The following is a 16,328-nucleotide window of genomic DNA, read 5'->3' on the forward strand; positions in this document are numbered from 1 at the left end:
CAAATGGCCTTTTTCTGCACTGTAGGGATTCTCTGATTTTCACAGTCCCACAGCAATATGCTTGACTCTACATCCTTTGAAATGGCTTAACCACTCAAGTTATATCAATTTGTTATGAAGTCTATGAAAGGAATTAAATAGACTGATCACGCAGCATCAACTTATGTGGGAGGTCCTGGAGGCTCCTGGCCTCCCAGACATCCATATCTGTGCTCGGTGTGTGGAGCTGCAGTCCCTAAGGGACTGGGTTAAGGAACTGGACCTTCGTCTCATTAGAGAGAATGAGGAGACAATTGGCAGGAGCTACCGGCAAGTAGTTGCACCGGGGCAATGGGAGGAAGCCAAGTGGGTGACTGTTAGGAAGGGGAAAGCTCATGTGATGGAGAGCATGCTGGTGGATGTCCCCCTTCATAATAAGTACTCCTGTCTGAGTAATGCTGGGGGAGGCAGCAGTGGCTTGGTCTCTGGAGCTAAGCCTGACCCAGACCCAGTACTTCAAAAAGGTAAGGAAAAGAGCAGTAAGGCAGTTTTAATAGGGGACTCCATAGTGAGGGGGTCAGACAGGCGTTTTTGCGGACGCAGACGGGAGTCGTGGATGGCGGTTTGCCTCCCTGGAGCTGGGATCCGGGATGTCTCTGGACGCGTCCCAGACATCCTGAAAGGGGAAGGTGAGGAGCTGGAGGTTGTGGTACATATAGGTACTGCTGACATAAGCGGGAAGAGGGAAGGGGTCATGAAAAGGGATTATAGGGAATTAGATAGACAGCTGAGAAAAGGAACGCGAAGGTAGTAATCTCAGGATTGCTGCCTGTGCCGTGGGAGAGTGAGAGCAGGAATGGAATGAGGTGGAGGGTGAATGTGTGGCTGAGGGACTGGAGCATGGGGCAGGGATTCCGGTTCCTAGATCATTGGGACCTCTTTAGGGGCAGGTGTGACCTGTACAGTAAAGACGGGTGGCACTTGAATCCTAGGGGGACCAATATCTTGGCAGGAAGGTTGGCTAGGGCTACTGGGGGGACTTTAGAAAGGTTGCGGGGAGGGAATAGAGATGAGGTGACTGAGAGTGAGGAGGTTAGCTCCCAAGTAGAGAAGGACTGTAGACAGTATGAGAGAGAGGTTAGACAGGTGATGGAGAAGGGAAGCGCCCAGACCGAGGGTCTGAGGTGTGTCTATTTTAACGCCAGGAGTGTAGTGAATAAAGTAGATGATTTAGGGTGTGGATTGCTGCTTGGTAATATGATGTGGTGACCATTATGGAGACTTAGATGTCTCAGGGACAGGACTAGGTACTTCAGGTGCTGGGATTCAGATGTTTCAGGAAGGACAGGGAGGGAGGCAAAAGAAGTGGCAGAGTGGCACTGTTAATCAGGGACAGTGTCCTGGCTGCAGAGAAAGTGGATGCCGTGGAGGTACTGTCTAAGGAGTCTCTGTGGGTGGAAGTTAGGAACAGCAAAGGGTCGATAACTTTGGGTGTTTTCTATAGGCCGCCCAATAGTGACAGGGGAGTTGAGGTGCAGATAGGGAAACAGATCCTAGAGAGATATAGTAATAACAGAGTTGTGATGGGAGACTTTAATTTCCCAAACATCGACTGGAATATCCCTCGAGTAAGGGGTTTGGATGGGGAGGTGTTAGGTGTGTTCAGGAGGGTTTCCTGACACAGCATGTGGATAAGCCTATGAGAGGAGAGGCTGTACTTGATCTGGTGCTGGCTAATGAACCAGGACAGGTGTCGGATCTCTCGGTGGGAGAGCATCTCGGGGATGGAGATCATAATTCTATCTCCTTCACGATAGCATTGGAAAGAGATAGGATCAGGCAGGCTAGGAAGGTGTTTATCTGGAGTAAGGGGAAACACGAAGACATCAGGCAGATAATTGGACGAGTAAACTGGAAGGTGGTGTTCTTGGGGTAAAGTACTGAAGGAAGGTGGCGGATTTTCAAGGAATGTTTGACTGGAGCACTGCACGACAATGTTCCGATGAGACAAGGAGGTTTTGGTAGGTCGCGGGAACCATGGTGCACGAAGGGTGTGATTATCCTAGTCAGGAAGAAAGACGTACAAAAGGTTCAGAGAGCTAGGAGATGTTAAAGATCTAGAGGAGTTATAAGGCTTGTAGAAAGGAGCTTAAGAAGGAAATTAGGAGAGCCAGATGGGGTCATGAGAAGGCCTTGGCGGGTAAGATTAAGGAGAATACCAAGGCATTCTACAAGTCTGTGAAGAGTAAAAGGATGAGAAGTGAAGAGATAGGACCTATAAAAGGCGAAGGGGGAAATGTCTGTATGGAGCCGGAAGAAATGGCAGAGGTGCTTAATGAGTACTTTGCCTCGGTATTCACGGTGGAAAGTGATCTGGGAGGTTGTACTACAGGTTTGCGGTGGACTGAAAGGATTGAGTATATCGACGTTAAGAAAGAGGACGTGTTGGAACTTTTAAATTCTATCAAGAGAGATAAGTCACTGGGACTGGATGGGATGTACCCCAGGTTACTGTGGGAGGTGAGGGAAGTGATTGTAGAACTCCTGGCGATGACCTTTGCATTGTCGATGGAGACGGGAGAGATTCTGGAGGATTGCGGATGTGGTTCCTATTTTCAAGAAAGGGTACAGGGATAGGCTGGGAAATTACCGACCGGTGAGTCTGACCTCAGTGGTTGGTAAGTTGATGGAGAGGATTCTGAGGGACAAGATTTATAAGCGTTTAGAGAAGTTTAGAATGATCAGAAATAGTCAGCATGGCTCTGTCAAGGGCAGGTCATGCCTTACGAGCCTAGTTGAGTTCTTTGAAAATGTGACTGGATGCATTGACGAAGGAAGAGCGGTGGATGTGGTTTACATGGACTTCAGCAAGGCATTTGATAAGATCCCCCATGCAAGACTTCTCAAGAAGGTGAGAGGGCATGGGATCCAAGGGGCTTTGGCCTTGTGGACCCAGAACTGGCTTGCCTGCAGAAGGCAGAGTGTGGTTGTGGATGGGTCTTTTTCTGCGTGGAGGCCGGTCACCAGTGGAGTGCCCCAGGGATTTGTTCTAGGACCCTTGCTGTTTATCATTTTCATAAGTGATCTGGACGAGGAAGTGGAGGGATGCGTCAGTAAGTTCACCGATGATACGAAGGTTGGTGGTGTTGTGCATAGTCTGGAGGCATGTCAGAAGTTGCAGCATGACATAGGATGCAAGACTGGGCAGAGAAGTGGCAGATGGACTTCAACGCGGATGAATGTGTAGTGGTCCATTTTGGCAGGACCAATGGTATGAAGGAGTACAATATCAAGGGTAGGAGTCTTAGCAGTGTTGAGGAGCAGAAGGATCTTGCGGTCCGGGTCCACAGGACTCTTAAATCGGCCTCGCAGGTGGAGAATGTGGTCAAGAAGGCGTATGGTGTACTGGCCTTCATTACTGGAGGGATTGCGTTTAGGAGTTGGGAGGTAATGCTGCAACTTTATAAGATCCTTGTCAGACCCCACTTGAGTACTGTGTGCCGTTCTGGTCATCTCACTACAGGAAGGATGTGGAAGCTATTGAGAGGGTGCAGAAGAGATTTACAAGGATGTTTCCTGGATTGGGTGGCATGCCTTATGAAGATAGCTTGAGGGAGCTAGGTCTGTTCTCCCTGGGGAGACGAAGGTTAAGAGGCAACCTGATAGAGGTTTATAAAATGTTGAGAGGAATAGATAGGGTGGATTCTCAGAGGCTAATTCCCAGGGCTGAAATGGTCGCTACGAAAGGACACAGGTTTAAGGTGCTGGGAAGCAAGTACAGAGGAGATGTTAGGGGTAAGTTTTTCACTCAGGGTGGTGAGTGAGTGGAATCGGCTGCCATCGGTGGTGGTAGAGGCAAACTCGCTGGGGTCTTTTAAAAGACTTCTGGATGAGTATATGGGATTGGGAGTTACAGATAGTTCTATGGCCTGGTAGTTATGGATGTGATCGGTGCAACTTGTGGGCCGAAGAGTCTGTTTGTGCTGTAAGTGTTCCATGTTCTATGTTCTATAACTTAGGCACCAGAAGCAACAGTGGCAAACACAGTCATGACAGCTCTGCAAAGTCCTCCTTGTGCCCAAATTGGGAGAACTGTCTCACAGATAAGTCAAGTAAGCCTGACTTTAGAATCATATCCTACAAACAATGTCCTAGGGACCACCATCACTATCCCTGGTATGTTGTGTCCCACCTACAGGACCGATTCAGCAGAGGTGGCAACACAGTGATATACAGCTGGGAAGGAGTTAACGTGGGAATATTCAACACCAGCTACCAAAAAGTCCCATTGAGGATACTCTCCATTGTGTTGTGTGGCACTGCCATCAAGCTAAGTGGGATGGATTTTGAATGTACGAACAAAGAGCAGTAGGCTATTCACCCCTTGAGTCTGCTCTGACAATGTATGATTTGACAGTGACCTCAAATTTGCATCCTGCTTATGCCCAATAACTTACTGTCCCCTTGCTTACCAAGAATCTTTCCAACTCTGCCATAAAAATATACAAAGACTCTGCTTCCACCATCTTTTTAGGAAGAACATTCCAAAGATTTACCACCCTCTGTGAAAAAAATTGTGCCTCATTGCTGTTTTAAATGAGCAATCCCTTATTTTTAAACAGTGATCACAGATATAGATTGGGATTGTTGTCAGCATAGGCTGGATGGGCCTCCTATACTGTAGGGATTCTACGTAATTTTAAATTTTCACACGAGAAACCACCCTTTCATATCCACCCTGCTGGGTACCTCAAGATCTTGCGCTTCAATCAAGTCACCTCTCACTTTTCTAAATGCTAGTGAATACTAGCCTAGCCTGTCCAACCTTTTCTCATAAGACAATCCCCCCATTACAGGCATTGGTCTGGTAGACAGATCTAGCAACTCAAGACTGGGCAACCGTGAGGTGCTGTGATGTTATGGCCTGGCATATCCCCCCACTCAACCATTACCACCACACCAAGGATCAATCCTGGTTCAACAAAGAGCACGGGAGGACATACCAGGAGCCGTAGCAGGTATGCATGCGAAACAGCATAAGCAGCAAGTGATGTACAAAACTAAGTGATCCGCAACCAACGGATCAGGTCTAAGCTCTGCAATTTTACCACATCCAGCTGTGAACAGTGGTGGACTGTTAAACAGCTCACTGGAGGAAGAGGCTCCATAAATATCCTATCCTCCATGTTGGGAGAACTCAGTCCATCAGTGCGAAAGATGAGGCAGAAGCATTTGCTAAAATCTTTGCTCAGAAGTGCCAATTGGATGATCCATTTTGGCCCTCTGGAGGCCCCCAGCATCACAAGATGACAGTCACCAGCAAATTCAGTTTACTCTACGTGTTATCAAGAAATGGCCAAAAGCATTGGAAACCGCAAAGGATATGGGTCCTGCCAGTATTTCAGCAGTAGTACTGAAGATGTGTTCTCCAGGGCATCGCTGAAAGAGTTCCTCAGGGTAGTGTCCTGGGCACAACTATCCTCAGCTGTTTGATCAATGCCCTTCCTTCCATCATAATGTCAGATGTGAGGATATTTGATTGCACAATGTTCAGCACCATTTGCAATAATGCAGATGCTGAAGTAGTCTGTGCCTAACTGCAGCAAGTCCTGAACAATATCAGGCTTGGGCTGACAAGTGGCAAGTAGCATTTGTGCCACACAAGTGTCAGACAGTGACCATCTTCAACAAAAGAAAATTAAACCATCGTTCCTTGACAATAGATTGTCATCATTGAATTCCCCTGCCATCAACGTGCTGGGGTTACCACTGACCAGAAACTCATCTGGACTAGCTATATACTGTGGCTATAAGAGCACAGTAAGAAGTCTTTCAATGTTGTTGGTAAAATAATACCTCTGAGACTGTTAGTGAGTCAAAGTACAGTAGCTTTTATTTCTAAGCTCTGGCATTTATTCCAGAGCTTTGGGAGAACTGATTCCAAACAAGGACTCCCAGACTTCTCACAAAACACAAACACAAGTGGGCATTTATACACTGAGCTCCAGCAGTAATCACAATTCAGAGTTCTAATTCTGGCCAGGCCTCCAGGTCTTCCTTCCCTGGTCATGAGTTAGCTTCAGAGTTGACCAGAGATTACTGTCCAGCTGGCAGCTGCAGTCATAACACAGGCTTAATCCGGTCACGATTCAAAACCTTTCTGCAGCAGTACCGACATCTCTGTCTTTTAAGTTACTTCTGTGGATGCAGCTGTCCCAGTGGGAGTCTTCCTGTTGAAAGCCAGTTTCGCAATTTGCCATCAGCAGCTGTCAAAAGCCGGTATCATAAAATACCATCTATGTAATGATGTCCAACTAACACACGTAGGTAAGATTTGCAAAGTCTACAAAATAACAGCCACATTAAACTGTCTTTATAAAAATGAGAGTTAAAGCATGTAACACATGAACAAATAACTTAGATTAATGCCAGGATCAGTACAAGCTTGAGAAGATCAGTTGTGAGGAACGGTTATGTTTGTGACATTCTAGGTACAAATTCCATTAACCCTTCCCCCCTTCAAGGTACAAAATGCATTAACCCTTCCCCTACTTCACTCCCCCCTTTTGGTCTGGGCCAGGCCCAAGCATGGCCCCATGACCAATCCAAAGCCAAATGTCACTAGCATATGGACCCACCCACAGTTTAAAAAAAACAAAAGACAACTTGGGGTGCTTTCTGCCCACACAATCAATAAGCACCCACTCAACCAACAATAAGTTATCTTACAGGAAAATACCAAAGTTCAAGTCCAATACAAGATCTTGACTTAACCTTGCGTGACTGGCAAGTACCCAAGCAAATACTGGCCTTTACCTGTGCATCGGTCTTGGTCATCGTCTGCATAGTTATAGTTCTTTGGTCTGGTCTGGCCTGGCACTCTGGCTTTAGTTTTCCTTCCTTCCTTCTCGGGTGTGGTTGCTCTCCAACTGCTGGTCATCGCTGGTGATGGTCACCATTGTTGTAACTCATTCCTGGTTGAGTTTCACGCCCCTTTTGGTCATTGCCAATCAGTCAATCAGGACTTGATCCCCCTGATTGATAAAGTCCAGTCAGGTGCTGCCACACCGATCTCTGGGTATGTCCTCAACGGCCATGTCTGTAGGTGCCGGAGGCACAAGGGTCACACACCTTCCTTGATCCTAAACGCGAAGCATGATGGATCACAGACTCAGGACCAGTATCTGTCAGGAATTCCCCAGTCACTCAACGGTCAAGCAAGGCCTAGACATTGGCATGCACAGTAAAAATACATCCCTACAACACATTGATATTTCCAGAAGCTACAGACAACAGTACAAATAATCACATATTCTAAACACCATTTTAGGTTCAGAATTATGCACAGGACAATAATAAATCATTGATACAAATACAAAGGGAAATAACATTCAAATTTGGATCTTGGAGGGTCATGCACCCAAAAAGTGCTGAAGAGGTAGGTTTAACTCTCCAAAGTATTCATTGTTTAAAAATGATCCAAATTTGCATAACAAACACTTTTATCACAGTTACCAATTTAGATTTAAACTTCTACAGTCACAGCTCAAAATCTATCACCTTCTGGCATTCATATATTCTGTTCTTTTATGACCCAATTAGCACAATGTAACCAAAGTACAAATTAAAAATAACTCAAAAGTTTTCCATCAGTTTAACAAATTATAGAGGAAATATCTCCATCATTCTGTCCACTTTACCAATTTATTTATGAATAACATAACTTGCACAAATGGTTTGTTTGTTCCCCTTTTAAGCATTTTAACTCCTGTAACCTCAAATAACTAAGGACTAGGAAAAAATCCTATCCTCTGTTGTAAAGTCATTGACACTCTCCAGAGCTCTTTTCAGAAAAATTAACTCCTAACTTAATTAGCATTTACATGTATTGAACCAAACAAACTTTACATGTGAACATGAGGATTACCACAGATAACATTTACTCAGTGTAGGAAAGTCACAAAACAGACATTACTTTGTAACATTGTCTCACATTCAAATGGTTACATCATAAACTGAACGTGTTTCAATGCATCCCTCTTTTTGAAACATAAAACCCATACCGACTTTATTTCCTTTACCTTTTATTTGTCAAAACTAAACTTATTTACTCCTTGTAAGTTCAGGCAACTTCCCATTTAAAATTGAATGCATAAAATAATCAACTTAATTCTATCAGTTAAATGTCAGAAACTGTAACACTTAAGTGTAGCCAATCACTTTAATTTGGAAGTTAACAATGAGAAAATCTGAATGAACCAAACTCTTCAAGTCTCAATTATCACTAGGTTTGATAAACAATCTTGCTCGTCATTCACGAACCATCTACTTAAAACAAAACAAAAATACTTCCGACTAGGAGCCAAATGAATTAACTTAGTCTCAAACAACTTCTTCAAAACAAAGGAAAGAGCACATGGTTCCTTCCAAGGTTTACATCCTTACCTAACAAAATTTGAATCCAGTATTATTCAAAATTCAAACTGGTTATCTCAAACTTCAATTTATGTACCTTGATTTTGAAATTCCAATTTTCATTTAAACTCTATACCAAACCCACTGTTGTAAAATTGCAATTAGGGAAAGAACATTAAAATACTAAAGCAAACAACAACAAAAACATCCCAATCACTTCATTAAACACACACAGCTTCCAACATTCATTCTACATTATCCTTTATTCAAATCCAACATTCTAAACTGGGATGAAAATAAAACATTGAAAGAAAACAAAAGAAAATAGATTAAGACAGTCGCCTTCATTCTTCTTTCTTCCCACTGTAATTAAACTCAAAACAGAAGTAAATTCAAAAAATATTGCACTTAAAAATTTAACAGTTTAACACTTCCTCAGCCCCTTAGAAGTTAAAACAAAGTGTAGAGCATTGCATCTATTGCCTGCAGTAAATACTCCACAAGAACAAACAGTTTCTGCTCTCAGTCTAATACAAGATTGTACATTTGTACTCTCAATCTACATTCGACAAGCCACCAGACCACCCAAACACACAAAATCAAAACCTCATATTTCTCCTTAGGGTTTCTCATCTGGTCCATCTTTAATTCCAGATACCTATTCTACTAATTCATCATAGTTCTGCATACTAAATTCCCATTTTAAGGATTGTTTGGTGAGCTGGTGACAACCCGTCTTTAAATGTTTGTAAAAAGGCTCTATCTGTTTTGGCAGGTTCAGGAACTCCCGATCATTCTTGATATACTCTGAAGAGTTGCTTCTCAAAAATGTTGTTTCTCCTTTCTAGCTCTCTATTGCGTAATTCCAACATTTTGACTTTTGCTTTGTCATCAGCCCATTTCTTATCCGAGACTGAGACTTGTTCAATTAATCCGACCAATTGGTGAACTAAGAGAACTCCAATTTTCTTAGTTCTGTCTTTCTTTTTCTTTTCGTTGTTGGCCTAATAGATGAGAGAGATTCCACCCCCCTTTTTTCATCTGTTTAATGAATTTGTCCCTCTCAGTCATTTACTCATTCATCAGGGATCCCGGGGGTCCCCACTGTCATTGTGATCCTGCCATAACACAGATAAGTTTATACTCACCATCTGGAGTCTTCTATTCTCCCATCTTGCTCTCCAACTTCTAGGCTGCTCTTATTAGAGTCTGGTAATACCTGTCAGGGATGATCAGTGCCCTCGATATCATCACTTACACTTGTAAGCTTACAGTATTAAGCCTACACGATTAAACTTAAGCTTGTTTTTTTTCTTCAACTCTGGTGACCACTTCAGGTAGATTCTTTCCCACTCATGTCTGAACATCATACTCCAAGCACCTTTCTCCAGTCTTTTACACCCACTTCAAATTCCTGACCATTGTGTGAAGGATTTCCCCTCTTAACAACCGGTCTAAGGCTGGTGTTTTAAAAACAAATGCCTCCTTGTCCATATATGTTCAGTTCAGATCTCTTTTTCACAGTCGAGTCTCTCTTCACAAACTCTCAGCACAGATGATTCCCCGTTGTAGTTTGACTCACTCTATTAAGTTCAGTGATCTATTCCACTACCAAGATTGCGGCCGTTCAACCTGAGCCCACAAACAGATCCTGGGTTTCGGCACCAAATTGTTGTAGGTAAAATAATACCTCTGTTGGTGAGTCAAAGTATAGTAGTAGCTTTTATTTCAAAGTTCCGCTGTTTATTCTGGAGCTTTGGGAGAACTGGTTCCAAACAAAGGCTATTAGACTTCTCACAGAATGCAAACACAAGTGAACATTTATACACTGAGCTCCAGCAGTAACCTGAATTCAAGGTTCCAATTCCGGCCAGGCCTCCAGGTTGTCTTTCCCTGGTCACAATTTAGCTTCAGAGTTGACCAGAGATTACTGTCCAGCTGGCAGCTGCTGTCATGACACAGGCTTAATCTGGTCACGATTCAAAACCTTTCTGTAGCAGTACTGACATCTGTCTTTGAAGTTACTTGCGCGGTTGTAGTTGTCCCAGTGGGAGTCTTCCCGTTGAAAGCCGGTTTCGCGATTTGCCATCAGCAGCTGTCAAAAGCCGGTATCATAAAATACCATCTGTGTAACAACGTCCAACTAACACAAATAGGTAAGATTTGCAAAGTCTACAAAATAACAGCCACGTTAAACTGACTTTATAAAAATGAGAGTTAAAGCATATAACACATGAACAAATAAGTTGTATTAATGCCAAGAGCAGTATAAGCTTGAGAAGATCAATCATGAGGAAGGGTTATGTTTATGACACATTCTAAGTATAAAATCCATTAACCCTTTCCCTTCTTCAGGGTACAAGATGCATTAACCCTTTCCCTATTTTACACACGTAGCACTGCTCCTTCATCAGGTAAGTGGGAGTTCTGAACAGAACTCACACTTAGCTGATAAAGGAGCAGTGCTCTGAAAGCCAGTGGCTTGTGCTATGAAATAAACCTGTTGGACTTTAACCCAATGTTGTGAGACTTCTTACTGTGTTTACCCCAGTCCAACGCCAGCATCTCCACATCATGGCTATAAGAGCAGCCAGAGACAAGGAATCCTACAGCAAGTAACCTAAAGAAGAACAAAAAACAGTACAACACAGGATCAGGTTCTTCAGCCCACCAAGTCTGTGATGACACAATGCCCCTCTAATCTAATATTTTCTTACCTCTAAGTGGTGCATAACTCTCTATTCCGTGTCTATTCATGTATCTATCCAGATGCCTCTTGAATTTTGTTATAGAATCTGCTTCTACCACCTCTTGCGGCAGTGCTTCCAGGCATTCACCATCTTCTGTGTGAAAAACCTATCCCTTGCATCTCTTTCAAACTGCCCCTCTCACTTTCAACCCATGGCCCCAAGTAACTGACCTTTCGATCCTGGGAAAAACACTGTCTACTCAATCCAAGCCTGCCATAATCTTGTAAACCATTTATCAGGTCCCCCCTCATCGTCTGAAGCTCCAACAAAAACAATCTCAATTTTCTTCAACCTTTCTTAATAGTTCATATCCTCCAAACCAGCAACATCCTGGTAAATCTCATCTGCAGATGTTACAGTGATCATCCAACTGCTGTCATAACCAGAATTGATACCCGTCTTCCATTCTTACCTGGAGTGAACTGTACTGTAGTGGGAAAATAAAGAAATGGACCATATGCATACCCAATTCCAGATTATTTAAATATGATTCACCAGTCAGGGTTTCCAATATTCCTGTTTTGAGAGGGCAGGGCAAGGAAACAATGCACTGGCAAATTTAGGAATGGCGAACCCAGTTGTTCACTACTTGTCTCCTTTTCTCCACTCCAGCATTGCCAAATTGGCTTGATTCTAGAAAAATCTCAGTTTATACTTTAAGCTCATTCATCTAAAATGTTGACTACTTCTCTTTCACACGTACTAAACAAGAGGCTGAATTCATTTGTTCCATACTTTGTTAATAAGGTATGTTTTGACTGACTTGGAAGGAGGTACAAAAGTAGTGGGCTGGATTTACCAGCTCCATTCGCTGCTGATAGTAATCTGCCTGCTAAATGGGGCGTTGAGCCTAAAACAGGATTCCCACTGGGCATGAGCACATTTAAGATTCACCCATCTGTCCCACTGGCCCCAATTGGGTTCCTGGCCAGAGAGGGCAGGAACCTGATAATTGTGTATAACCCCTCATTGTAATCTAATGAGCAAGCTGAACGACCCATTCAGTGGCCTCCAGCTATTCACCCACCTCTCCAGGAGAAACTGCAACAGATGGACTTTGGTGTTGTTCATGGCCACCTGGCATCCTGGATCCTGGGGAGAGGACGGGGGTCAAGGCGGTAAGCCCAATGCCCATGTGCTCCTTTGCTGCCATGCTGCAGAGGAAGGGTCCCCCAAGGATCCTGGGGTTGGATGGGCTCTGGCAGAGGCAAGGGCTTGACCTCACCACTGTTCCCTGTGATGGGGATCTTGTGGTTGGACTGCCCCTCCTAGCCCTGAGAAAGATGTTGTTCAGTTTCAGGATGGTGAATTTGGACTCCATGCTGGAGTAAAATATTCATTGTTTTTTTCTGTGCTCTAAAACCTCTGAAATTCCCTGGTCGCTTTAATCTCTGTGTCCCCTAGACAGTTGGAAGGCTTCTAAATCACAACAGAAGGGATTCCGTTTTCTCTCCTTAGGAAGCTGCAGGTGGGAGAAAATCTCTTTCAAGCCCTTTGACCGGCAGAAGTCATTACTTTCACTACAGGAGGAATTCCTTTTTCCACAAGCTGTTCACTCAACCCTATTATTTTAACACAGCACTTATTTCACGTCTCTGAGTCTTTATGGAAAGCTAAGAACCTTTGAAGTACCTTCAAACCCTCCCAAAATCTTTGTTTCCATTCAATTTAGTCCAGTCCTTTTAACTCACATTTGATTGACAGCTTGATATCTTACTGCATGTTGAATAAAAGTTATGTTTATCTGAAGTAACCCCATTGTTCCTGACCATAATGTTTACACAGAATAAAGAATCCAAGACACAAGGCCTGGGGCAGTGCACTGTTGCAATGCCAAGGGGGTTGAGCCTGAAAGGAGGAGGTGGGAAATCCAGTCATCCTCATATCTGCTTGGTGAGGGGATGGGGGCGTGAGCCTGTCATTTCAGTGGTTGGGGGAGGATTCCATTCTTTGTTTAGAGGTTGGTGGTGATCTCATCAATGAAGAGGTTACTATTTTCTATCTTGGGAGAGGGTGACCTGCCTACGAATGTGCAGATTGGTGTGCCCTTTAAAAAGGGCATCCTGATCTCTGAACAGTTGGGTTGGCCAGTGTGGCTCCTGAGATGCATGAAATTGAATTTATCAGGTGGGTGAATCCCATTTGACAGGTGATGTTATTGCCAACGGAAAATACTGGCAAGTAAGTTTCACACATTTGATAGTTTTCCCATATCAAGGGCACTTAGAGCCAATTTGGGTGAATCACACCCAGTGTTGCAAAATTTTTATTTTTAGTTTTTGTAAATGGTGGATCAAAGGCCAGGAGTTAACCTATGCTTATTGACTAAAACCATTTTTCTGGGCAAGCTGAGAGATTTTCTTTTCAATCACCACGCATTTATTGTGCTTAGAAAAGCTAGAAAGCTCACCAGTGTAAGCAATCTTCTGTGAAGCATACTTGAAATGTATCTTTCCTGCAGTATTACTCTGATTTATAAAACAATGCCAAGTTATATTATCCTACTGGTTACAACCTGTTCATCAGCATATGATTACTGTGTTGCAAGCCATTAAATGTAATATCATGCAACATCTACCATTCTGAGAACAGCTTAATGAGATTGTGGGGAAGGCAGCATTACTTGGGTGACTGTGGTTATTCTTGAATTGTTACACGATATTCTAAGATGTAGATAAAACCATATATGATTATCTAGGCTAGATGATCAAAACTCTGCCCTCTGTACCTGAACCGGTGCTGGAGTGTGGCAACTAGGTGATTTTCACAGTAACTTCATTACAGTATGAATATAAGCCTACTTGTGACTTTTAAATAAACTTTAAAAGTCTTGATGTCTGTATCAATTTTCTGTTAATCTAATGATCTAAAACAAATTCTTCAGAAGTAAGATAAAAGAACCCAATTATATGCAAATTAATGAAGCGCTATTTTAACAAGCACTATTATTTCTTAACCTTGGTAACTTGTTTATGTTTGGTTAATTGCAGCTAATACACAAATTTAAATTATATTGGGAATTTTTTTATTCATTCATGAGACATGGGCGTCGCTGGTTGGCCAGCATTTATTGGCCATCCCTAGTTGCCCTAGAGCATTTTAAGAGTCAACCACATTGCTGTGGCTCTAGAGTCACCTGTAGGCCAGACTGGGTAAGAATGGCAAATGTCCTCCTCTATAGGACGTTAGTGAACAATCGACAATGGTTTCATGGTCATCAGTAGATGCTTAATTCCAGACCTTTTTTTAAATTGAATTCAAATTATACTATCCGTTTCAAACCCGGATCACCAGAGCATTAGTTGAGTTTTTGGATTAATAATCCAGCAATAACACCAATAGGCCATTGTTTCCCCTCTATTTGCTTTGGATAACTCATGAAATCACTGAGCAACTGGTGCATAAAACATATATAACTGAAAAAACTCTTCAACTCCAATCAGGCACTTATTAAATTGCACCTTAAATAAGCTGAGATTCTACTCCAGTGTAGTTGAGAGAATAGAGACCAACACATCTAATTTGTAGGAATTCTAATTTTTGTTTCTGAGATGAACTTCAGTTCTTCAAATTAGTTAGGATTGGAGTACTGCAAATTGCTCAACATCCTTGTTGAAAGGATACACTACATCTTTTATGATTTTGAAATCAATTATGTATTTTCCATTCGAATCAACGAATATTGGGAAACACTACCAGTTTCCTCTCAACAATGACAAGCAAGGTCCTACGAACAGTAATGACCAAGCATTTGGTCTTGGTCATGTTGATTGAGACATAAATAATGGCAAGGACATGAACAATTTAAAATTGTGCCATGGGATCTTGTACATCATATTTGAAATCCGTTCTCCCCTAAATCAAGTGCAGCGCTGCTTACACTGAATTTTATCCTAAACTGTATGCGGAGAGGAGCTTGAATTTGTGATCTAACTCAAATAAGAGTGGTATTATTGAGCAGTGCTAGCGATGTAGTGGGAGTGGGACTTCCCAATTTTTAAAAAAGTTGTTTTGATGCTTTTTTTAACAAAATTCATTTGTGGGACATGGATGTCACTGACTGGCCAGCATTTTCATTGCTCACCTACAGGTACCCGAGAGCAATTGGGAGTCAGCTATGTTGCTATGGCTCTGCAGTCAAATGTAGGCTAGACCAAGTAAGGACAGCAAATTTCCTGCCTAAAGGATACTAATGAACCAGATGGGTTTTTCTGACAATCAACACAGGTTTCATGATCATGATCATCAGTAGATTCTTAATTCCAGATTTTCTTTTTATTGAATTCAAATTCATGACCCAGTCCCCAGAACATTAGCTGAGCTTCTGGATTAATGGTCCAGTGATAATACAACTAGACTACCACCTCCCCATTTAAGTTGATTAGTCAAGTACTATGTGCCAAATTTTAATGGGTATGTTATGCAGCCTTGTAAGTTTTTATTTTGTAGAAGAACGAGTATTATAATAGCTTAATTTTCCTTTATCCTCCAGCCTAAATTGAGTATGGCAAAATGCAGAAGAAACGTCGAAAATTTTCTTGAAGCTTGCAGAAAATTGGGAGTCCCAGAGGTAATATGCAAGTGGTATGATTTTTGTGGTACAAGTTAAATAATATTCCAAAAATGCAGTGAAAATCTGGAATTTGGCACTTAGCGTCTTGGTGTCAAATTGATGTGCTTTATTAGAGCATTAAATTGTCTTTGTTTCTACATCACATCCAGAGTGCCATGGAAGAAAATCACTGAAATGGTGTTGATTGAAGTTTATAAAGCCTTGCAATTATAGCATTGATTTCCTACTTGCAGACTGTACACAAGATAAGCCTCCAGTTTTTGGGCAAAACATACTAAATGCTCAGTTTTTACTTGATTTATTATTGCCACATATATTAGCATACAGTGAAAAGTTTCTTGCATGCTATATAGACAAAGCATACCGTTCATAGAGAAGGAAACGAGAGTGCAGAATATAGTGTTACAGTCATAGCTAGGGAGTAGAGAAAGATCAGCTTAATGAAAAGTAGGTCCATTCAAAAGTCTGATGCAGCAGGGAAGAAGCTATTCTGGAGTCTGTCGGTACGTGACCCCAGACTTTATGTATCTTTTTCCCAATGAAACAACATGGAAGAGAGAATGTCTGGGTGCATAGAGTCTTTAATTATGCTGGCTGCTTTTCACGGGAAG

General features: G+C 42.4%; 1 protein-coding gene across 5 annotated transcripts in view; it reads left to right on the forward strand.

Annotated features, from left to right (window-relative positions):
* lrch2 (leucine-rich repeats and calponin homology (CH) domain containing 2) overlaps positions 1-16,328 on the forward strand; it is a 188,811-nt gene that overhangs the window by 165,401 nt on the left and 7,082 nt on the right. For all 5 annotated transcript variants that reach the window (XM_080187748.1, XM_080187749.1, XM_080187745.1 and 2 more), the window contains one exon: positions 15,637-15,714. In XM_080187748.1, coding sequence (XP_080043874.1) covers positions 15,637-15,714 — 78 coding nt within the window. The remainder of the gene's footprint in view (positions 1-15,636; positions 15,715-16,328) is intronic.

The sequence above is a fragment of the Carcharhinus amblyrhynchos genome, chromosome 4, assembly GCF_965287045.1.
Source record: "Carcharhinus amblyrhynchos chromosome 4, sCarAmb.v2.hapA, whole genome shotgun sequence".
Classification (NCBI taxonomy): domain Eukaryota; kingdom Metazoa; phylum Chordata; class Chondrichthyes; order Carcharhiniformes; family Carcharhinidae; genus Carcharhinus; species Carcharhinus amblyrhynchos.